Source organism: Trichomycterus rosablanca, chromosome 2 (genome assembly GCF_030014385.1).
Source record: "Trichomycterus rosablanca isolate fTriRos1 chromosome 2, fTriRos1.hap1, whole genome shotgun sequence".
NCBI lineage: Eukaryota > Metazoa > Chordata > Actinopteri > Siluriformes > Trichomycteridae > Trichomycterus > Trichomycterus rosablanca.
The window spans coordinates 44,642,996-44,666,882 of NC_085989.1; the positions used below are offsets into that span (position 1 = coordinate 44,642,996).

General features: G+C 41.5%; 1 protein-coding gene across 3 annotated transcripts; it reads right to left on the reverse strand.

Annotated features, from left to right (window-relative positions):
• Positions 1-698: 698 nt before the first annotated feature.
• tefb (TEF transcription factor, PAR bZIP family member b) lies at positions 699-23,537 on the reverse strand. Of its 3 annotated transcripts, none has more exons than XM_062990880.1 (5): positions 23,408-23,537; positions 19,636-20,013; positions 14,304-14,524; positions 11,620-11,831; positions 699-843 (listed from the first exon to the last, which is right to left on the reverse strand). In XM_062990880.1, exons 1-5 carry the CDS (start codon positions 23,535-23,537, stop codon positions 834-836), a joined length of 951 nt encoding a protein of 316 aa, XP_062846950.1. In that variant the 3' UTR covers positions 699-833. The 3 variants fall into 3 exon arrangements, with proteins under 3 accessions (XP_062846950.1, XP_062846951.1, XP_062846949.1); XM_062990881.1 differs by lacking the exons at positions 699-843; positions 11,620-11,831 and adding an exon at positions 13,668-13,972 and having other exon boundaries at positions 19,636-19,764; positions 19,894-20,013; XM_062990879.1 differs by lacking the exons at positions 699-843; positions 11,620-11,831 and adding an exon at positions 13,668-13,972.
• Positions 23,538-23,887: the final 350 nt, after the last annotated feature.

Genomic DNA, 23,887 nt, shown 5'->3' on the forward strand with positions numbered 1-23,887 from the left:
ATCTGGTCAACTTCATTTCATTTGTTAATAAACATCCATTCCTGCATTTCAGGCCTGCAACACATTCCAAATAAAGTTGGGACGGGAGCTATTCAGATGGCGCTGCATCAAGAACCGCCACTCAACAATAGCTGATATAATCACATGAGCAAGGGATTGCTTTGGCAAACCTGGCTGCGGAAGAAGAGGGTACGGGTACTGGATTGGCCTGCCTGCAGTCCTGATCTGTCCCCAATACAGAATGTGTGGAGAATTTTGAAACGAAAAATGCGACAATGACGACCCTGTACTGTTGCACATTTTAAAACGTGTTTGCAGGAAGTATGAGACAAAATAAAAGCTGAAACACTAAATCACTTGGTCTTCTCGGTGCCAAAACGTCTTTTAATGTGGTGAAAAGGAATGGCAACATTACAAAGAGGTAAATGCTTTACTGTCCCAACTTTTTTGGAATGTGTTGCAGGCCTGAAATGCAGGAATGGAGGTTTATTAATAAATGAAATGAAGTTGAGCAGACAAAACATGAAATATCTCAGGTTCATCCTGTCTGCAATCAAATAAAAGTCAAAGTAAATGTAAGAAACTCTGTGTTTTTATTATTTGCATTTTCCATCTCGTCCCAACTTTTTCTGATTTGGGGTTGTATAATGTTTCTTTTAGCCTTTTCTCTTATCCATATCTATTTAAATTCCCTCATCAATTTCTTTTCTTTCTCCTCTTACCTCCTTTTTTTCGGTGGACCCTTTCTCTCTCTCTCTCTCTCTCTCTCACTCTGAAGCAGATATTACATAAGCCTGCTCTCCAGGGTGAGTTGATGTGTTATGTAACCTCTCTTACTGAATACTAATAAAACACAGACAATAGAGAAATAAAAATTCACTCTTCACACACAAGCAACAGCTCAAGTTAGCAAAAATATGTGAACACCTGACAGTTGAGCCCCCTGGGAGGGTTTTCCACAAGATTTAAAAATGTCCCCCTTTGAGAATTGGTGCCTTTTCAGTCAAAACAGTATTTGTCTGTTTGTTTATTGGAATTTTAGGGTGATGTTTTACACACTTTGGTTACATCAATGACAGGACAGGTAGGATAACCATGATTCATGAGTTTGAGTTTAATGTCAAACACTGTTATGGGCAATTTAGTATCTCCAGTTCACCTCACTTGCATGTCTTTGGACTGTGGGAGGAAACCGGAGCTCCCGAAGGAAACTTAAACAGACACTGTTCCACCTGGGAATCACTGTGCCACCTCAAATTAGTATTTGTGAGGTCAGAGACTGATGTTGAACAAAAAAATTCTGGAAGTGGGGCTGAGATCAAGGCAGGTTACTATAGTTCCTTCACACCTAACTTATTAAACCATGTCTTTATGATGGGTTATACTGAAATAGAAAACTGCATTCCTCAAATAGTTGTCACAAACTTGGAGGAATATAAGTTATAAATAATTGGTTTTATATACCTGTTAGCAAAGAGTGTTTCTGAGAAAAACAAGCTTAAGATTTAGGAGGAGTGTCCACGTCATGTAAGTCTGACTGATTCATCTCAAACGTTCAGAACCCAGTTATGGCGCAGCGGTAAAAAGACACGCTGCAACCAGGGCTGGATTCTGAGTACCTCGTATTGAATCCAGCTCTGCTTCACCGGTTCGAAGCTGAGTGGCTGTATGGGCAACGATTGGCCGGATGCTCAGTTGGGGGGGTGGGACAAAGAACCGGATGTGGGTCTCTCTCTGTCAGAATGCGATTGCGACCTCTGCCGGCTGATTAGAGGCGCCTGCACAAGAGATGAGGAAGAGTGCCCTTAGGGCGTGTCTCTCCGCATGCAACGCTAGGTGGCGCCAAACTTATCAATGTGTGGGTGGCAAAGATGCATCTGGATGCTGCTCATGTTTCGGAGGGGATATGGGTTAGCTTTGATCTCCTCGACCAGGGCAGGGTTCGGCATAGACAGAGAGGAAGCACAATGCAAATTGAACAATTGGATGCGCTAAAGGGGGAGAAAAAGGGGAAAAAAATTTATAAAAAAGAACCCAGTTATAATTCAGTAAAACAAAAGCTGCTTAAATTCTCTTTCAAATGCTGGTAATGTTCAATCCATCTAATATAAGGATAATGATAATATAGGGAAAATGGAATGCATTTGTCATATATACATATACACATGTACAGTACAATGAAATTCTTTATTCCAATATCCAAGCTTCTTTGGAGGTGGGCTCAGAGAGCAGGGCAGTCATTGTACGCCACCCCTGGAGCCGAGAGGGTTATAAGCCTTACTTGAGGGCCCAACAGTGGCTGCATGGCAGAGCCAGGATTCAAATACACAACCTTGTAGTTACTCACAGCTCTACCCACTAGGGTACCACTGTCCCAATGGATGTCCATCACAATGCACATTGACTCAAACCCATTTACATGAACTTGAGGGCAGCACAGTGGCTCAGTGGGTAGCACTGTCACATCACAGCAAGAAGGTCCTGGGTTCGATCCCCAGGTGGAACGGTCTGGGTCCTTTCTGTGTGGAGTTTGCATGTTCTCCCTGTGTCTGCGTGGGTTTCCTCCGGGAGCTCCGGTTTCCTCCCACAGTCCAAAAGGTGAATTGGAGATACAAAATTGTCCATGACTGTGTTTGACGTTAAAACTTGTGAACTGATGAATCTTGTGTAACCAGAAACTACCGTTTCGGTCATGAATGTAACCGAAGTGTAAAACATGACATTAAAAATCTTAATAAACATACATGAACTTGAAAGATCATTGCAGTCTGTATATTTTAATGAATTGTTTTTTCTTTCTGTGATTAATGAATTGAAACACTTCCACAATTTTGTTGGATTTTGAGTTTATATATTTTTTAAATATAGCTGGATCAAATATATTCATACATTCATTCATACATTCTCAGCATTTAGCAGACGCTTTTCTCCAAAGCGACTTACACAATGAGCAGAACACGATGAGCAATTGAGGGTTAAGGGCCTTGCTCAAGGACCCAACAGTGGCAACTTGGTGGTGGCGGGGCTTGAACCGGCAACCTTCTGTTTACTAGTCCAGTACCTTAACCACTGAGCTATCACTGCCCTACATCAGCTTGTACGAATGTTGTTTAATTTTGTGGCCTGTCCTCCTAATTACTCGTTAGTGATAAACACAGCTGCTTCTTTTTTTCAATAACATAAATGCAGCACCTGTACAATGAAATGTGCATTAGTTTGATATCTGTAGTCTATTGGAACATTAACAAAACACAGAATTCATCCAGAGGTGTAAAAGCGTTTGCATGAGACTGTATTAAAGAAAGCGTGCACAGGTTTGTATGGTTGGAGGACAGTGAGATGTCCCTTGTACAGCGAGAGCTGCTGCTTATACACCATCCATCCCAATTATTCCCCAACAGGTCAACCTATTTCAATTCCACTTTATTGTACACACACTACACTTCATATTGTACATTACACCACACGCTCCCTCTCTACACAGAACACAAAACATAACCATGAGTAAAAAAAACACATTACATTAATTATCCAATCAAAACAAACACAAATTAAAATTTAAAACATGATTGTTTTTTTCTCTGTAACTGGAAAATAAAGCAAAATGTCAGAGTGCTACATATCACAGTTAAAGTGTTTTATTAATTAATCTACTTATTGTAAAAATATTTGTCCACAGTAAGCCCATTATGATTATCAGAACAATCTTAAACCTTAAAGCTAGACTGTGTAAAAACTAAATATTTATGTTCACATTTTTCTCTATACGCTCTACATAAAAATATAAGATACATTTTAAAATGTTGCATTTTGGATCAGTAAAACAAACACAAAAAGCATCACACTTACGAACTTCATATAGAAAAGATTTGCAGTGTCATTCAGGTCTAAAAGATTCTGATGAATGAACCGAAATTTAAATGTAGAATACCAGTGTTAGACTTGATAGCAATGAGTAGCACTAATCAGCATTGTTAAAGGTGTGGGGGGAGATACACTTAAGACTAGGAATAAAATTGTGTACTGTGCACTTTAAAGTACATTTTCACGCTGGTGTAGTGGTTCTTAAACTTGTTAGACCAGACATGGGCAATTGTGCCTGTAAGACACCCGACCAGGATGATAGCATAGACTTAAATAGAGCTCAAAATCTCAGAGGTGGTAGGCTGAGCTGTGAATTAGACTGCAGCACCACACGATCCTTTTTTTAGTGAATTTTTTGGTGAGTATGCAAATGATATGAATATCAATTATATGCTTTGGCCTTTAGTCACCACATCTCAAATTATCTGAACCCCTTTGGGAGATTTTGGACTAAAGTCATCAACACAATTAAGCAGGATTATTTAGGAGAAACGGGTGTTTAATTCTTTCTGTACAGATCCAGAGACCCATAGAAGTGATGAAAAGTGTAAAAGCAAGCCGCTCAGAGGGTGCAGCGGTAAAATACACTAGCACACCAGAGCTGGGATTTCGAATACATCGTATCGAATCTCAGCTCTGCCATCTGGCTGGGCGGCTATATGAACAACGTTTGGCTGTTGTTCGTCCAGGTAAGGGAGCCGGATAGCGACTTCATAACTGATGCAATTACGACCATTGCTGGCTGACTGATGGTGTCTGCACAGAGTAAAGGAATAATGCTGATCAGGGTGTGGCTCTCTGTGCACAAGGCTGATTGGCATGAGAATTCGCCTCGTGCAGGTGAAAAAATGCAGTCGGGTACTGCTCACGTGTCGGAGGGGGCGTGTGTCAGTTCGTTCTCCTTAATCAGAGGCAGTAGAGAAGAAACATAACACTATCGTTTTACACAAAAAAAGTGTAAAAACGCTATAAAGCTACTCAATGTTTCTCCTTTAATTAATTACCCATCTGTATATATAAAACAGGCAGCTAAATCCCCTTTGACTCCCAACTGGGAACATTAAGATTGGCTTGTACAGGAAATAGAAAACTAAATCCCAAATGAAAGAGAGTACAGTGCACTATATGTCCACTATATGTCCACAAAACCTACGTTTTTGTGTAATGCAGCCGAACAGTAAGTATAAATCTCACACTAATTTATAGTGCACTACACAGGCCAGCAAGTATTAGTAAAATTCCAGCTTCTGTACACATCTTATCTTCAGCATCAGCAGACTAATCAAATTAGCCCAAAATATTCTATCCTAAACCACAGATTCCAGCTTCCCCTGGGGGATCCCCAGGTGTTCCTAAGCCATCTGTGAGATGTAATCTTTTCAGCAGTTCCTGTGTCTGCCTTGTGTTTTTTGCCTGAAACAGAAGCTTACCAGAAGCTAACCAGTGGTTCAACCACTTTGTAGAAGTCACAGCCCTCCTCCCAGGTTCTCGCGAATAGCTAAGCTTTTTATCCCATCATGCAAAGAACCATGAGTGAGGTTAAGGCTTTAAAATGGCTAGTACACAGACAACATTGTCCACAAACTAAGCTTCTGAATCACCACCACCACCACCACCACAGAGCTTAAAGTGGCTGCAGACCTGCTGCGGATGGTCTCAGCTAAGCTACTTAAACTTTGGGCAGGTTGAAAAGAGCAACCTGTTACACAAACTAAACCTGGTACATCACTGCTCAGCGGAGTACGGTTATGAGTACCTATGCTTCTATCCATATTTATAAGTGAATTACCATTGTGACTGAGTACAAGGCCAGCAATTTCAAATTAAAGGCCTTGTTCAGGAGCCCAACAGTGGCAACGAACCAGTGACCTGATGATCACTAGTCCAGTACCTTAACCAATAAGCTACCACTGCCTCATTCTGTCTCAGCTGTTAACCCGAGCTCAGCAATCTCTGTATCCATACCACACCCACACCATTAGTACTGACTAGTGGTAAATGATTATTAACTGGATGCCCTGGTTTACAATCAAACCAGTCTAGAATTCCCAGTTTACTTCAAGAAATCCCTGCACAATTCCAGTTTATACTCTTCATTAAAACAACTCTTACAAATATATATAAATAGTATAAGCATTGTGAGAAATATATTGGTGAGCACATTAATGGCAGGATGCTGTACAGTAGGACAAAACTATTTACAGTGGTAAAAAAAAGAAGTCATTTTTGTTACAACAGCAACGACAGTGGTTTCACTGAATTCGGGAAAAGAAAACAATTTACACAACTCTTAAGTATTTACAAAGTCCCCTCATAAGAACCCCTGGAAATCTTCTAAAGCCCATTTAATTTTTCTTTTGTCCTTAAATTAAGGACCAGCGACCTGTCCTTCAGACCCACAGAACTGCAGTGTTCAGAAGTCACACTCCATTCAACTCATTAAATAATAATAAAACCTGGAGTTGTTGCGTCACCTAAAATTCACACCAGATGAAACACATTTAATTTGACTTCAGGAGTATTTTTGTAATGGGGAAATGTAAAGATTTACCTTTTTATTTACCTTTTTTTCCCCCTGTGGCTTAAATGTAGCTGCCTTGGTAGGGTCACTATATAGGCTCTAAATATCATTTTGAACCATAAAAGTGAACATGCAGTGGATAGACAAAATTGGGAATAGGGTGCTGAGTCCCAAGTGCAGTGTTGGAAATGTTCAGATTATTGAGGAAAACAAAATGAATCTGAAAATGTTAAATAATACGTGAAATGATATTTTATGCTTTAGTTGTTGTTCATAGTTACTCTGCCTGTGCTGGTGTAAGATAAGCTTGTTAATGCTCAAGCATATTTAAATACTGCATATGGAATCTGAGTTTTAAATACTGACATCAAAATCTTTCTGGAAAACACCGAAAACTTACAATCAGAGCATGAAAAGCCAAGATCTGTTCTTTCATGTTGCAACTAAAGTGGTATTTTAAGTAAGGAGTGACTAGTGTAAGCATGATGTTGCATTTGTCTGTTTCAGTCTGTATGAGAATTAATAAACATCTACTGTTTGACTTCTCACAACTACACTGTGATTTGATTTAAAAAAATGTATTTCTGACCAACGCTGAGATTCTGAGCTTCCGGGTTCGAATCTCGGCTCTGCTACCGGTCGTCTGGGCGCCCTCTAGCAGGCATAATTGACTGATGCCTGCAGCAGAAAAAGATTGGCCTCCAGTCTGCTAAATGGGAAAAGCCGAAATAAGGGGTGGGGTTATAAACGCTGTGTAAGGACCTTGGTTGCCCAGGGCGCCTGTACAGAAAGTAAAGGAGTGCAGTGGAGATCGGGGCGTGGCTCTCCGCACACAAAGCTGACCTCATGTGCAAATCCACTGAAGTGCAGGAGAATGAGAAAGGTTCGGTAGGACTGCGCACACATCCGTGGGAGTGTGTCGGGTGAATATATACACCCTTCTTGGATGACATCAGGGTCCCCAGCAGCGGATTGGCTACGCTAAATTGGAAGGAAAAAAATGTATTTCATGGTGCTTGGATGGTGCAGCGGTCTAACACACTAGCACACCACTGCAGACTCACGAGTTCAAATCACAGCAGAGACACTGACCTGGCCTTGTTTGTGGGAAGGTAGATCAGACAGCATCTCCAAGTGCTGCGATATGCAATCTCTGTGACTGGTCCAGGCACCTGCACAAGCCCACATGGAGCATAGTGTGGCTCTATGTATGCGATACGACTATGTGTGGCAACCCAGCACCAGTAGGCGATAACAAGAGGTCGCAAATTGGACACGTGTCTGGTGGTGTGGTGATCCAGCTCTTCTTAATCAAACCAGGGTTTGTGCATGCGGCATTGGATTCACAATCGGGAATTGAGAACGACTAGATTGGAACATAAAGTAGATGAAAAAAGTAGAAGTGAGAGATTATAATGGTAGATTATGTGTATATGCTTTACCCATGTGTGCAAGTGAACAGGTGACACACATGGCTCTGTGTTTTATGTAAGCTGGTTTGGAAGAAAACGCCAGCTAAAATGGAAATGGCTATTTCAAAAAACCACTTTGGCCTTCCAGAACCTGAGTCTACTGTTTCGCCTTAAAAAAATACTTATCTTTACTGTCAACCTCATCTTTCATCTTTAATGTGCGAACAAATTACAGCAAACCTCATCTTGGCATGTTACAGGCTTCCATTATAACGGTGTTTGAATTTCTTGGCTGTGATCACAACACACATGCTACAGATAGTCGATACAAACTGAAAGACATGCGCATCCCTGATGGGTAAACGTGTAAGCCCTCAAATTTCAATAAGAATAACAGTCCTCGCCCTGCTCTGCTAGATCTGGAGTTCAGCAGTTAAAGGTGTTTTTTTGCAGAAGACACAGTCAGTCCTCTCAGAATCTCATTTGTGATTGCTGCATGCTACCATACTTGGTTTTGCAGTGACTTGTAGCGACTGGGATTCGAACTCTCAACCCTTCAATTGATAGCCCTAAGCTCTATCAACTAGGCTACCACCATCCAGGCAGAAGAACTTCTTATTTGTCATATATACATATACACATGTACATTACAATGAAATTCTTTCTTCGCATATCCCAGCTCGTTTGGAAGCGGAAGTCTATTTATCACATACGAGGGATCATGGATCAGTTTAAATATATCAGAATACTTGAGGAGATCATGTCGCCCTATGTCGAAGAAGAAATGTCCTTAAAATGGGTGTTTCAACATGACAATGACCCAAAACATCTTGGTTACAGACAAACAAGACTGAGGTAATAGAGTGACCAGCACAATCCCCTGACTTCAATCCCATAGAGAACTTGTGGGCTGATATCTGAAACGTGTTTTTTTGAGGCAAACCCAAAATTGCAGAAGAACTGTGGAATGTAATCTAATCATCCTGGACTGGAATACATGTTTTTTCTTTCTTTAATGCTCTACAATGGAGTCTTTTGTGAGCGTTTACATTTGTTTGTGGTCAACATCAACACTGGATAGTGTACGCAACAGTTTCCAGTCATTTTTGAGACAAATGGTCTGAAGTTACTTTGTTTTTTTTCTTTTTCCACCAAAATATTTGTTGCCAGATGTGATATTTTACTTTTTTTAATAAAAGCATTTCTGGGCACATAGGTGATGCAGTGGTCTAACACAGCAATCCCCAACCTTTAGAAATATTGCACAGATTAAGCCTTTTCTCTGCTATTCTGACCTGGAAAAAGTTATTCATGCATTCATTTCTGCAAGAATTGACTACTGTAATTCTCTGTATATTGGGATTAATCAGTCTCTGTTGCGGCGCTTACAGGTAGTCCAGAATGCAGCAGCAAGGTTACTGACTAATACCAAGAAAAGAAACCATATTACACCAGTCCTTGCCTCACTACACTGGCTGCCTTGCCTGTTCAGCACAGGATTCAAATTAAAGTGCTTTTATTTGTTTTTTAAAGCGCTTAATGGTCAAGCCCCGGCTTATCTCAGTGGTATGCTTTCTCCCGCAACCACACAGCGTTCTTTAAGATCAGCCACTCAGAACTTGTTGACTGTTCCTAGGGCTCGTTTGAAGCTAAAAGGTGATTGTGCATTTGCAGTTTATGCTCCGAGGCTATGGAACACTCTACCTCCTAATATTCGACAAGCACCTTTGGCCGCTGTTTTTAAATCACTCCTAAAAACATACCTTTTTGTTTAGTCTGTTTTTATTTTCTCTCTTACTCTGTACTTTTATTTGGTTTTTACTTTTTTAACATAATGTTGTCTTATGTATGCTTGTTCGATGTACAGTGGTGTTAAAAAAAATAGCAGTCCAACACCATTAACCTGATAAATCACTGTTTTTAGTAGAAATGATATTTCTACATAGCAAAAAATGTACTTGAAAGTGTAGCAGAGTAATGAAAACAAAACAAACCCAACAATTAGAACATGTATGCCGCTCATTCTGAGTAATCGAAGCATTAATTGAAAGGGGGTTGTTCAAAATAATAGCAGTGAGGAGTTCAGTTGGTGAAGTCATTCATTCTGCAGAAGAACGGGTGTACATTTTTGCCCTTATTTAAGGTAGGAGGGGGGCAAATGTGGCACAGGTTGGTCAAAGCACATTTCCTTCTGAAATATTGCGTAAAATGGGTTGTTCCAGACATTGTTCTGATGAACAGCATACTTTGATTAAAAAGTTGATTGTAGAGGAAAACACACAGAGAAGTGCAGCAAATTATCGGCTGCTCAGCTAAAATGATCTCGGATGCTTTGAAGTGACGACCAAAACCTGAAAGATGCAGAAGGAAGCGTGGAACTACTGTTCGAATGGATCAAAGAAAAGCCAAAATGGCAAATACTCAGCCAATGATCACCTCCAGAAAGATCAAGGAACATCTGAAGTTCCCAGTAAGTACAGAAGACGATTAAGTGAAGCCGATTTACCAGCAAGAACTCCTGCAAAGTCCCGTTGTTAAGAAAAAGACGTGTCCTGAATGGGTTAACATTTGTCAAAGAACACATTGACTGGTCCAAAGAGAAACGGCTCAACATTTTGTGGACTGGTGAAAGCAAAATTGTTCTTTTTGGGTATAGTGGCCGTAGACAGTATGTCAGACGACCCCTGAGCACTGAATTCAAGCCACAGTTCACTGTGAAGGTAGTAAAGCATGGTGGTACAAAATGATGATATGGGGATGTTTTTCATACCATGGTGTTACGCCTATTTATCACATACGAGGGATCATGGATCAGTTTAAATATATCAGAATACTTGAGGAGATCATGTTGCCCTATGTCGAAGAAGAAATGTCCTTAAAATGGGTGTTTCAACATGACAATGACCCAAAACATCTTGGTTACAGACAAACAAGATTGAGGTAATAGAGTGACCAGCACAATCCCCTGACTTCAATCCCAGAGAGAACTTGTGGGCTGATATCTGAAACGCGTTCTTTTGAGGCAAACCCAAAAATGTAGAAGAACTGTGGAATGTCGTCTAATCATCCTGGACTGGAATACCTGTTCAGAGGTGCCAGAAGTTGGTCGACTCCATGCAACACAGATCTCGGAAACAATTGTTATGCCACTAAATATTAGTACTTAAACTCCCCAAGATGTTTTCTTCATTCTCAAGTCCGTTCTGATTTAAAACCCACCTCTTTACTAAGCACTTAATATGAAAACTAACATGTACTTACTAACACTCTTATTAAAAACAAACCAAAAAATGTTCTAACAGGGTTTCAGCAGATGTGTGTTCTTGGACTGTTGTCTACTTGAACTAGAATAAGCAAATGTTTACTGTGGAAGCTCTTCTGTAAATGTATGTACAATTAGGCTCCAGGACTTAGAGGTCAAAGGTAAATGGTGATTTACATTAGGAGGCCTTAATGCTTTGGTTCAGTGTGTGGTTTTCCACAGTCGGTTATTCTGTTATTGATGTGTTCCAGTTCCCTTATTTTATTTATTTATTCATTCATTTAGTTATTTTACGCCGTGTTTACGCCATGGTTATATTCACGGCAGGAAGGGTAGATAAGTTCCCTTATTTTAAGATCCAGGTCAGGCTACACAGCAGTGTCTGAAACTCCACTGCTGGACGAGCTATGTGTGTGTTTTTAAACATTTGACCTCATAAGAAAGTTTGTGTCCGAGTCGCTCATCACAAGTCCACAATCCTATCTGGTATGAACAGTTGGTTGTGTGTTTGTGTTTGCTTATCTCAGTATGTTGTGCATTTTGTGAAGTTTGTCCCTTACAGAGGGCCGTACTTGGCTTCGTACAGAGCCATGATCTTCTTGCAGCGACTGCAGTTCTTTCTGAGTTTGGCCACTTCCTGTCGCAGGGCCGCGTTTTCCCGTTCCAGGAAATTGGCGCGTACGGCGATCTGGTTTTCCTTTAGACGCCGAGCATCCCGGGAGCGCTTCGCCGCCAGGTTGTTCTTCTTCCTCCTCGACCAGTACTTATCGTCCTACCAGCATAAAAAAGCAGAGGAAAAGGGGTTGAGGTCAGTGGGTTAAAGAGAGAGCAATAAGACCGTTTCTAACTTCAATGATCTGCAACACCCAAGAAATCTTACAAATCCTGCACCTTACTATCTATATCAGGATCCAAGAGCCAAGCAGAAATGTTTACTATTTCTCTACCAGCTTCAGCTAAAATCAGCATGTTCACCTTTACAAAACAAAGAGATAATGGGTGGGCTGCAAAAAAGATAATGAATCTAATCAGAAGACACATTTTTGCTCACCTGACAACAACCAAAAAAGTGTCTGGACAATCTCCCATTTGGGTATAATGTTCTTAAAACTGACAAATGTGAATTGGAACCCTTTTGGACAACGTGGGTCACATTATGTCTGTTAAGAAGCAATAAAGAAAAAAAGAGCAATAAAGTGTGGTGGCAGTGTGATGTGAGGAGGCTTTGCTGTGTCACAACCTGAATGCTAATACACTGCCTGGCCAAAAAAAAAAGGTCACACACTAATATTTGGTTGGACCGCCTTTAGCTTTGATTACGGCACACATTCACTGTGGCATCGTTTCCACAAGCTTCTGCAATGTCACAACATTTATTTCTGTCCAGAGCTGCATTAATTTTCCCCCAAGATCTTGTATTGATGATGGGAGATTTGGACCACTGCGCAAAGTCTTCTCCAGCACATCCCAAAGATTCTCAATGGGGTTCAGGTCTGGACTCTGTGGTGGCCAATCCATGTGTGAAATTGATGTCTCATTCTCCCTGAACCACTCTTTCACAATTTGAGCCCGATGAATCCTGGCATTGTCATCATGGAATATGCCCGTGCCGTCAGGGAAGAAAAAATCCATTGATGGAATAACCTGGTGGTTCAGTATATTCAGGTAGTCAGCTGACCTCATTCTTTGGGCACATAACATTGCTGAACCTAGACCTGACCAACTGCAGCAACCCCAGATCATAGCACTGCCCCCACAGGCTTGTACTCTGGAACAGGGTAAATCTGGACTCATCAGACCACATGACCTTCTTCCATTGCTCCAGAGTCCAATCTTTATGCTCCCTAGCAAATTGAAGCCGTTTTTGCCGGTTAGCCTCACTGACAAGTGGTTTTCTTAAGGCTACACAGCTGTTTAGTCCCAATCCCTTGAGTTTCCTTCACATTGTGCGTGTGGAACTGCTCTTACTTTCACTATTAAACATTTCCCTGAGTTCTACTGGAGTTTTTCTACCATTTGATTTCACCAAACGTTTAAGTGATTGCCGATCACGATCATTCAAGATTTTTTTCCGACCACATTCCTTCCTCGAAGATGATGTTTCCCCCCCCCACTGTCCTTCCACTTTTTAATAATGCGTTGGACAGTTCTTAACCTGATTTTAGTAGTTTCAGCTTCTCCTTAGATGTTTTCTCTGCTTGATGCATGCCAATAATTTGACCCTTCTGAATCAGATTAACATCTTTTCCACGACCACAGGATGTGTCTTTCGATGTGGTTGTTTAACAAATGAGAAGCTACTCACTGCATCAGTTAGGGTTAAATAACTTGTTGCCAGCTGAAACATAATCACCCATGCAGTAATCATCCAATGGGAGGCTCTAACCTATTTGCTTAGTTAAATCCAGGTGGTGACCTTTTTTTTGGCCAGGCAGTGTATAATGAGACAAACTAAATTTTTTAAAGATCCAAACACCTGAGGTAAGTCTGTTGTCTGACTGGCTAAAACACAGATGTATTTTTGGTTACATTCATGACAGGACAGGTAATTACTGGCTACACAAGATTCATCAGTTCAAGTTTTAATGACAAACACAGTCATGGACAATTTTATTTTGTATCTACTGTAGTATCAAACTACACACAGAAAGGACCCGGACCGCTCCACCTGGGAATCGAACCCAGGACCTTCTTGCTGTTTATTGTACTTTTACTGAAGGAATGTGTCATGTGTTTTGTTTTGTTTCTGCTCCTGGATATAGGGTCGCCACAGCAGATCTGGTCCTCATACCACACTAGGCACAGCTTTAAAGCCGGATGCCCTTCCTGATGCAACCCTCCGTATTTTATCCGGGCACTGAGAGTGCTCTGACATGTGCACCTTCCAATGGCTAGGCTGTTTCCACTTCCCTCCTAACCAAACATAGACATTTACATTTCCAGCATTTAGCAGATGCTATTATCCAAAGCGACTTACAATTATGACTGAATACAGTTTGAGCAATTGAGGGTTAAGGACCTTGCTCAGGAGCCCAACAGTGGTGGCTGTGAGGCTTGAACCGGCAACCCTATGATTACTAGTCCAGCATCTTAACCACTAAGCTACCGCTGCCCAAAAACACTCACATAGCTGCTAGCGACCTTATTCTACTGACTGCAGGTCGGTACTGACTGGCAAGTACATAAATAATTTATCAGAACACTCATGTCAATAATCAAGACTAGGAAACACGCAGAGTCTGACCTTGGCATCCTCGGAAATAAACACCTTCTTGGCCTTCTTGATTATGGGCTGTGGTTTGAGCTCCTCCTCTGAGAAGCGGTGTTTGCGTGGGTTGAACAATTTTCCTCCTGGAATGCTGGACAGGACCAGGTCATTCTGGTCCGGCTGAAAGTTAATATTCACCTCAATGTCTTCTGGGTTCATTGGGGATGGGGTTGCTCGAGCCAAGCGAGCTTTGGGCTCTAAAAGGAGAACACAAAACTTGTACATTTTATGGCCAAAAATATGAGGTCATCCGGACTAATTATTAGGTTTAGACGTTTGAGTCACATTAATTGCTGGCAGGTGTATAAAATCAATTTTATAGATAATATGCTTCAAACTTGCATCTGAATTGAAATGCAGATTGTGAATCAGGCCTTGTCACCCAAAATAAGTCTGAACACACCTGTGCTTTTTTGGCCAGATGAATAAACACTTAAAAATAAAAAATGCTAATTAATCTACTGCAGAAATTCATATTAGCAGGTGCTAGCCACCTACAAAAAAATAACAGGCAAACTTCCATCTTGCCCTGTCTCAAACATCCTCTTGTTACCTGCAATTGTGTTTGTTTACCTGGGGGGGGGGGCGTGGCACTACGAGATTATTATTATGAACCGGTGGCACACGAGACTGGCGGAGGACGCGGCAGGCATCCGTGATTGAGCCGTGGTCCACTAAGGTGAGGGGTGCGTGGCGAAAGCCGTGCTTGGCATCCGTGCTCGAGCCGTGCCTTATCCAGGGGAGGGGGGGCGTGGCGGAAGCAGCGCTTGATACACGCGACCGAGTGCAGTTCCACCAAGGTGAGGGGGGCGTGGTGCGAGGGGGGGCGCATGCCTAAAAAGGTTGAAAACCCCTGCTCTATACTATAGAACTATAGAAGTTTGAGCTCATATTTCTGTACATGTGGGTGTTTCTTTTCTGCAAGATACCTGTCATTACCATAATGAGTCAACAACTCGTTGACATCAACCTGTGAGCCAATTTTGAGTGGGAGTTTGTAAAACTTTTCTAACACTTCTGAATTATTCAGCCAAGTGGGGAAAATCATGTACAGATTTTTACAATAGTGTCTCCGGGCCAAAACTCAGGTCAGATTTAAGGTTTTGGCGAAGTAAACATAAGTAAACACAGCAGTGCCTCTCAAATCATGATCCTCAGGATAACCTTGGCAAATCTACCGTGTGCAATAAAACTAACAAAAAGGGAATACTTCAGTAGTAAAGTGTTATCTTTATCAGAATCCCCCCCCATTTAACTCCCAATCTAGTCATTTCCAATTCAAAATTTTGAATCTGCTGCCACTTCCACCCAAGAAGAATAGAAGTCCCTCTTTAGTCTGGTTCCTCTCGAAATTTCATCCTGTAATTTAAGGAAGTTTTTCCTTGGCACTGTCCCCTGGCTTGCTCAACAGGTGTTTCTGGTCTGTCGGTCCTGTATTCTCTGAAGTTGCTTTGATACAATGTCCATTGTAAAAAGCCCTATACAAATGAATATGACTTGACTGGTTTGCGAAACCCCTCGTCTAATCAAGGAAAGCCGGATCACCACATGCCCACTCTGACACGTGTCCTATCTGTGGCCGTTTCTTATTACCTGCTAGTAGCCACATTTAGATGCAGCCTAATAGTCGGACTAACAACTCAATTGGAATAGAGGGGGTTAGCAGTAAATAAACTTAAAAAGAGCCTCACAGTAAAGATAAACCGGAGCAGCACGCGCGTGTGTGTGTGTGTGTGTGTGTGTGTGTGTGTGTCTTTAAAAGAGACGCAGTTACAGAGACGCTTTGTTCACAGTATCGCTATAAGTGATTCATTGATTCATGAGTTGATTCGTTTTTATGTGAAGCGTAAGTTTCTCTTCTCAGTTATCTCTCCGTGTTTACTGTTATTAATTAAATGTCGTGGTTTTAAATAAACACCAGCTACTACAGAACATTTTGTGTGACTCTCTTACATTAAATGAATAAACTTTTGCCTCTGATTGGCTCTGTAACGTTTTCTGTTCTCATCTACATCACAAGTAAGAACCGCTTCCGATTTACTAAAGTGAACCAGGAGTTTATAAAACGTGCTGATAGAATCGACTCAGATGTGACCGGGCTGAATTATCTTTTTAAAGTAAATATTACAATCAGCAAAATTACATCGTAAGAGCTTTCACCATGGTTTCTGTACGATGGTTGATGAATGGTGATGTGATGGTTGGTGCTTCGTAGCTCAAAGTCTGGATCAATCCACTGAACTGTTAACTTAACGTGATCTTTTATATATCACACGATCGAATCGGCTACTTTTAGGAAATATCGCCGATAGCATATTTTGATTAAAAATCGGCCAATACCAATTCGTAGCCGATCGATCGTCCCATCTCTAATCATAGCAGAAGTTTACAAAATTCAGCATGGCAGACACAAAACTTCTGCAGAGGAGACAAAGTTCTTTATTTGAGCAACTGAAGAAGAGTGGGCTCACAATCTAAAGAGCAAATTAAAAACAGATACTCTCTACTCTACTCTTGTCCCTTCATTAATAAGTAAACGTGAAGTACATTTTCCTGAGTCTGCCATTATTTTAAAGCAATTAAACAAAAGACACACCAACTGAAAGCTCAGGTATCATACTGTTGCTCCTTAGTCTCTGATTGGACTCCGAGTGATGCTTGTTGTCATGGTATCTTGTGGTACTCTACACATGCTCGTCATTATGGATCCTTTTACTTGTAGCGTGCATGTAAACAGAGATCAGATTTTTGAGCAGAATAAACACCTGTCTTAATCTATAATTAAAATAAATTCAATAGGATTGGAGAAAATCTTGTAACTAGAGATGTACCGATCGGGGTTTTTGGCACTGATTCCGATCTCCTTTCAGGGACATCGGCCGATAGCCGATTACGATAGGGTAAATAAAATGGTAAATGGTAAATAAAATAAATAAACTTAAAAAGAGCCTCACAGTGAAGATAAACCGGAGCAGCACGCACGCGTGTGTGTGTGTGTGTGTGCCTTTAGAAGAGACGCTTTGTTCACAGTATCGCTATAAGTGATTCATTGATTCATGAGTTGATTCGTTTTTATGTGAAGCGTAAGTTTCTCTTCTCAGTTATCTCTCCGTGTTTACTGTTATTAATTAAATGTCGTGGTTTTAAATAAACACCAGCTACTACAGAACATTTTGTGTGACTCTTACATTCTTCTTCTTCTTCTTTCGGCTTTTCCCTTTTTCAGGGGTCGCCACAGCGAGTCATCCTCATGATCGCTCATTGATTTGGCACAGTTTTTACGCCGGATGCCCTTCCTGACACAACCCTCCCTAATTTATCCGGGCTTGGGACCGGCACTACAGTGCACTAGTGCATCTAGCGGCTAGGTATCTATAGGACAATTCAGTGTTTCCAATTAACCTGGTGGCATGTTTTTGGACTGTGGGAGGAAACCGGAGTACCCGGAGGAAACCCACGCGGACACGGGGAGAACATGCAAACTCCGCACAGAAAGGACCCGGACCGCCCCACCTGGGGATTGAACCCAGGACCTTCTTGTTGTGAGGCGACAGTGCTACTCACTAAGCCACCGTGCCGCCCGTGTGACTCTCTTACATTAAAAAGCTTAATTAAACTGCTATTACCACAGATCTGTAACCGAGTCAGACTCGTTCCGTCTAAGGAGCTAAAAGTTCAGCAGATGATCCTGAACTTACGAATTTGCTAATGAATAAACTTTTGCCTCTGATTGGCTCTGTAACGTTTTCTGTTCTCATCTACATCACAAGTAAGAACCGCTTACGATTTACCAAAGTGAACCAGGAGTTTATATAACGTGCTGATAGAATCCACTCAGATGTGACCGGGTTGAATTATCTTTTTAAAGTAAATATTACAATCAGCAAAATTACATTGTATGTATGATGCACAACGTTAATGATGTTATTTTAGGTCATGAAGAGCTTTCACGATGGTTTCTGTACGATGGTTGATGAATGGTGATGTGATGGTTGGTGCTTCGTAGCTCAAAGTCTGGATCAATCCACTGAGCTGTTAACTTAACATGATCTTTATATATCACACGATCGGATCGGCTACTCTTAGGAAATATCGCCGATCGCATATTTTGATTAAAAATCGGCCGATACCGATTCATAGCCGATCGATCGTCCCATCTCTACTTGTAACCATAGCCAGTGTTGGGTTGCCCCACACAGCTGTCTTATGTATAGAGAGCCAGACTAAGCTTCAAGTGACACCTCCCGCCTTTTTTTTAGTGTTTTATTAGCTGATTTGTCAGGGACCAAGTGAACCGAAGCAGGCTGTATGGGTGGGGCAGGAAACTGGTGTCTTTCAACAGGGCCACAGACAAGTAAACACCACCAAGTTTCACACATGGACAAACAGAAAACTGTCCTGTTGTTGCTAATGCTGTTGTTTACAGTTACTGTGGTGCATTGGCTCGCATGATCTGGTGGAGAACTTTGTCACAGCCTCACTTTTAGAGAAATGGATGATGGCACATCAGGTACTGTATTCTCTCTAAGCAAGAGTAACCACCTGGCCGCCAATAACATGACTAAAAGCAAGAAAACATCACTGATGTGTTTGATAAGTTATATGTACATTATTTAGGTCAGGGTTTTTCAAACTTTTTTTAGGTGACACATATTGTCCATGATTTTTACCATGACCCAGGCACCACAAACAATGCATCAATACAAAAAACAAAACCAAATATACTTAATTAATAAAAAATGGTGACAATCTGGTCCCACTGTGGTTCACAAGATGTAACGTAAAGCCTTTTAATATTCGTTCTCTTTTTAATTATTTTTTCTGCAACTCATTTTTAATGCTTGCGACTCACCCAAGGGTCAGTTGAAAGCAACTTACAATTGTGACCGCAGAGGTAGGTTTGAACCACCAACCTTCTGATCTCGAATCTGGGACATTAACCAACATGCTATTTTAGCGCAGTACTCATTAAACTATTGATGCATGTTTAATATAGTCAACATATTTAGGGTCACAGTGGGTCCTGTTTCCCCAGTATCACTGGGCGTAATGCTGCAACACACCCTGGAAAGGACGCCAATACCCCCCTCCTAGTGGATATTTTATTGACCAATCAACTATTATTACATCTTCTTCTAAATTCGACTTTGTGGTAACAGTTAGGGGAAGGTCTTTCCTCATCTGTCATGTCTATGCTGCCCATAAAACATGGCTTGATGAACTGGATGCAAACACCTTTAGGATTAATTGACCTTCTAATCCAGCACCAGTGCCTGACCACGCAAATGCTTTTTAAAATCCCACTCACCTGCAGCACTCTCTATCGTCTGCAGCTCAGCAGAGTCCTTCTCATAACCCACATCTTCTTTCTTCACATTTCCCGTTTTGTTAGCTCTCTCTGTTTTCTCGATTGAAAGTGAGACGGCAGCCGAGGAATCTGGGGATGTGGAGGAGCTTTGAGTCTCCTGCTCCAGGCCTTTGTGCAGCTCCTCCTCGAGAGCAGAAGGGATCTGGTTCTCCAGGAGGAACTCATCCAGGTCCATGTACTCTAGGTGAAAGTTCTCACCGTCGTATGGAATGGTCTTGTCCCAAATTGCAGGGGTGAGGGAGGCTGACACTCCAGATCCCCCTCCACCGCCTTCATCTTCACAAGACTGCCCCTCTCCAATAGAGCTTAACTTCTTCTCTGTGGGCAGGAATGAAGGAGAACGTCAAACACAGAAACACTCAACCACCTTGACACCTTTGGAATGAATCCAGTGTCTAACTCATGGTCATGGTCAGGTGTTCAAACAGCTTTGGCTATATAGTGTATGTTATTCATAGTGCAGGCCTTAACATAAATTGTATTAAAGAGCCAGACTAGCCTTCAAGCCTTCAGGTGATGCAGCGATCTATTACAGCAGCCCATCACCGCTGAGATCTTGGTTCGATAACTGTGCTATCGACCGGCCAGGAGTGTACACATACAGTGTATCACAAAAGTGAGTACACCCCTCACATTTCTGCAGATATTTAAGTATATCTTTTCATGGGACAACACTGACAAAATGACACTTTGACACAATGAAAAGTAGTCTGTGTGCAGCTTATATAACAGTGTAAATTTATTCTTCCCTCAAAATAACTCAATATACAGCCATTAATGTCTAAACCACCGGCAACAAAAGTGAGTACACCCCTAAGAGACTACACCCCTAAATGTCCAAATTGAGCACTGCTTGTCATTTTCCTTCCAAAATGTCATGTGATTTGTTAGTGTTACTAGGTCTCAGGTGTGCATAGGGAGCAGGTGTGTTCAATTTAGTAGTACAGCTCTCACACTCTCTCATACTGGTCACTGAAAGTTCCATCATGGCACCTCATGGCAAAGAACTCTCTGAGGATCTTAAAAGACGAATTGTTGCGCTACATGAAGATGGCCAAGGCTACAAGAAGATTGCCAACACCCTGAAACTGAGCTGCAGCACAGTGGCCAAGATCATCCAGCGTTTTAAAAGAGCAGGGTCCACTCAGAACAGACCTCGCGTTGGTCGTCCAAAGAAGCTGAGTGCACGTGCTCAGCATCACATCCAACTGCTGTCTTTGAAAGATAGGTGCAGGAGTGCTGTCAGCATTGCTGCAGAGATTGAAAAGGTGGGGGGTCAGTGTATCATCACTCAGATGATACAGTGCTAAATTCCACTAGCCCCTTTTTACTGGGGGGTGTCTACATACAGCCATGATAGGCTATTTCTGAGAAAAGGAGCAGGAAAAGGCTAAAGGGGTATTTCTGCCTGCACCCAGTGTTTCCCAACTGAATCAAACTCTCCATGACCATGACACCAATAAAGCAGTTGATGAAAAGGAAATGCCTAGCTCGCTCCCCATCCCACTTATTCCCATCTACTATCTCAGTAGTTACAAAGTTCTAATCTTACTTTTTGAAGGACAGACTGAATTTGTGAGTACAGTTGACTGGCAGTTTTTTGGGGGGTAATTAACCATACATATTTGGATCAATAGCACACTGCTGTAAATGGTCCTATGACAAACTGCTGATTACATAAAATCCACTGGGCAGATTTTTTATCATTATCACTGGACTTCTAGTAGCAGGTGAATGGGTGGTGCAGCGGTCTATTACACTAGCCCACCCTGCTAAGACCCGGGTTCAAATCTCAGATGCCCCGCCAGCTTTCTGGGTGCCTAAACAAATGATTGGCTATGCAATTTATTTCATCAACCTGCTGCAGTTGAAATTTAAAAATAATAATAATAATAATTACAAAAAAAACCTTTACATATACACAAAGCTTGCAATTAAAAGGTGCTAAGGAGAAAAACAGATCATTAAAATATACAGTCAACATGATTAACATATTCTATAATAGAATACTTTGGCTATTTCACCCAGCCCATGCGAGTACACCCTAAAACTCCACAGTGTATCTTGTCTGAGGCCGAAAAATTCCACATTCAAAGGGGTCAGGGGTATACATTTACATTTTCAGCATTTAGCAGACACCTTAATCCAAATCGACTTACAACTGACACTGTATACTCAAGGGCACAACTGTGGCAACCTGACAGATGTGGGACTTGAACCAGCAGCCTTCCAGTTACTAGTCCTGTATTTTAACCACTGCAGCAGCGACGAGGAATCCCGTCGGTCCTCCTTCCCTCAGACACAGCCAATTATGTCTGCGTAGGCATTCGGCTGGCTGATAGAAGAGCTGAGATTCAAACTTGAAAGCTTGAGATGTCAGCAGTGGCATAACCCAAGTGTCGTTCTTCGATTGGCCCTGTTTTCTTTGTGGTAGGGATGATATACCTGCCTCTCATATCATTCATCTAGAGCACATGTGTCAAACTCAAGGCCTGCAGGCCAAATCCGGCCCGCCACATAATTTTATGTGGCCCGCAAGAGCTTAAAAGATGTACGATTGTCTTAAAATAGTACATAAACTGCATCTCCAACAATGCATGCCGATTTTGTGACCCACAAAGTGACCGCATCCCTCCACTAGATGGCAGTGTTACCACATCAGTGTTTAACTGAGGCGGTTTTCCAACAAGTGATGTTGAAAAATACTTACAAATAATCCCAAAATGTACAAGAAGAAAAAATTGAAGCAGAAGGAAGGTCATTTAATGAAAGATGGGAAAGGCAAGAAGTCAAAGTCAAGAAGAAAAACCGGTACGTCTCTTGTGTTATGAGGCCGTGTCTGTGGTAAATATACAGTATTAATTTGCCATTTTAACACCAAACACAGAATTTAGCCTCCAAGAAAAACAACAAATTGTCCAAGACTTAAAATGCAGACTGCAATCACAGCAGGATATGTTACAAACAGCCCTTTGAGGGCAGATGTGGCCCTCGGTGAAAATGAGTTTGACACCCCTAATCTAGAGCATTTGTGAGTATGGACGAGGACAGTCTAAGCCTCTAAGCGGTGTTTTAAGAGAGTTCCATGTTCCATACAAATCTTGAAGGACGCACATGTTAGACTTCAGCCATCCCTTCATGCTTGGTAGCAGTTATGCAATATAGGAGATGCAGTTAGCATAGGGAATTGGCCATGACTAATTGAAAAAAAAGACTTAATTGAGTGTTAAGTGCCTTGCTCAAGGGCCCAACAGTGGTAACCTGACAGATGTAAGACTTGATCCAGTAACCTTCCAGTTGCTAGTCCTGTATTTTAACCACTGAGCTACCACTGGGTATAAACAAGCAAACTGCTTCATGCATACAGGTGTTATGTTGTTTTATGCAGTTAGTCAACCTGCCCTCCTGTAAACCTGGGTTGTGTTAAAATACTGAATGCTTTTTATTCTTATTTCAGAACAAAACATGCATATATAATAAACAACTTGCTATAAAGGTAATGACACAGAATATAAAGCCAAAAACACGAGAGACTTTAGGATGCACGTGCACTTTTGCAGCTAGTATCATCAAACACGCGCTAGTGCACGAGACTACAGCCAACCGTCGCATTCGTCCCACTTTTGTTTTTATTTTTAAATAAACACTCAAACTATTTCATTTATAGCATTAATTACAGAATAAAAATGAAAATACAGCCTTCTTTCCTCACCATCATCGCCGTCGTCCAGTATATTCGGCGGTAAAATGCTCATAATCTTCTTCAAAACAAAAGGCAACGGTTTTTTAGAAATGTTGTTGCTAGGAGCAACCGAGATTGTAACCGTCGTCTGGGCGTCCATAATATAACACAATACTTCGGTCAGACGAAAGATTTAAAACCAGATAACAATAAAAACTAAACGCGGTGTCTTTATTTACATTTATACCTGCTTGAAGTGTCCAACCTGAAGCAAAACAACACCGCCATTGCCTGTTAGCGCCCCCTACTTCACCCACCGTGTAAGCCTCAATATTTGCATATTCATTAGATACCCGAAATGACGCGTTTTGATTGGCCAAGACGGACAGAGAGCTCATGAATATTTATCACATGAGAGGGGTTCTGGTTTTCTATTGGTCAACTGCCGCAAGCATACAATAACAGAGACGATCGAAGGTAGTGGTGGTAAATTCGGTTCATTTTATGGAC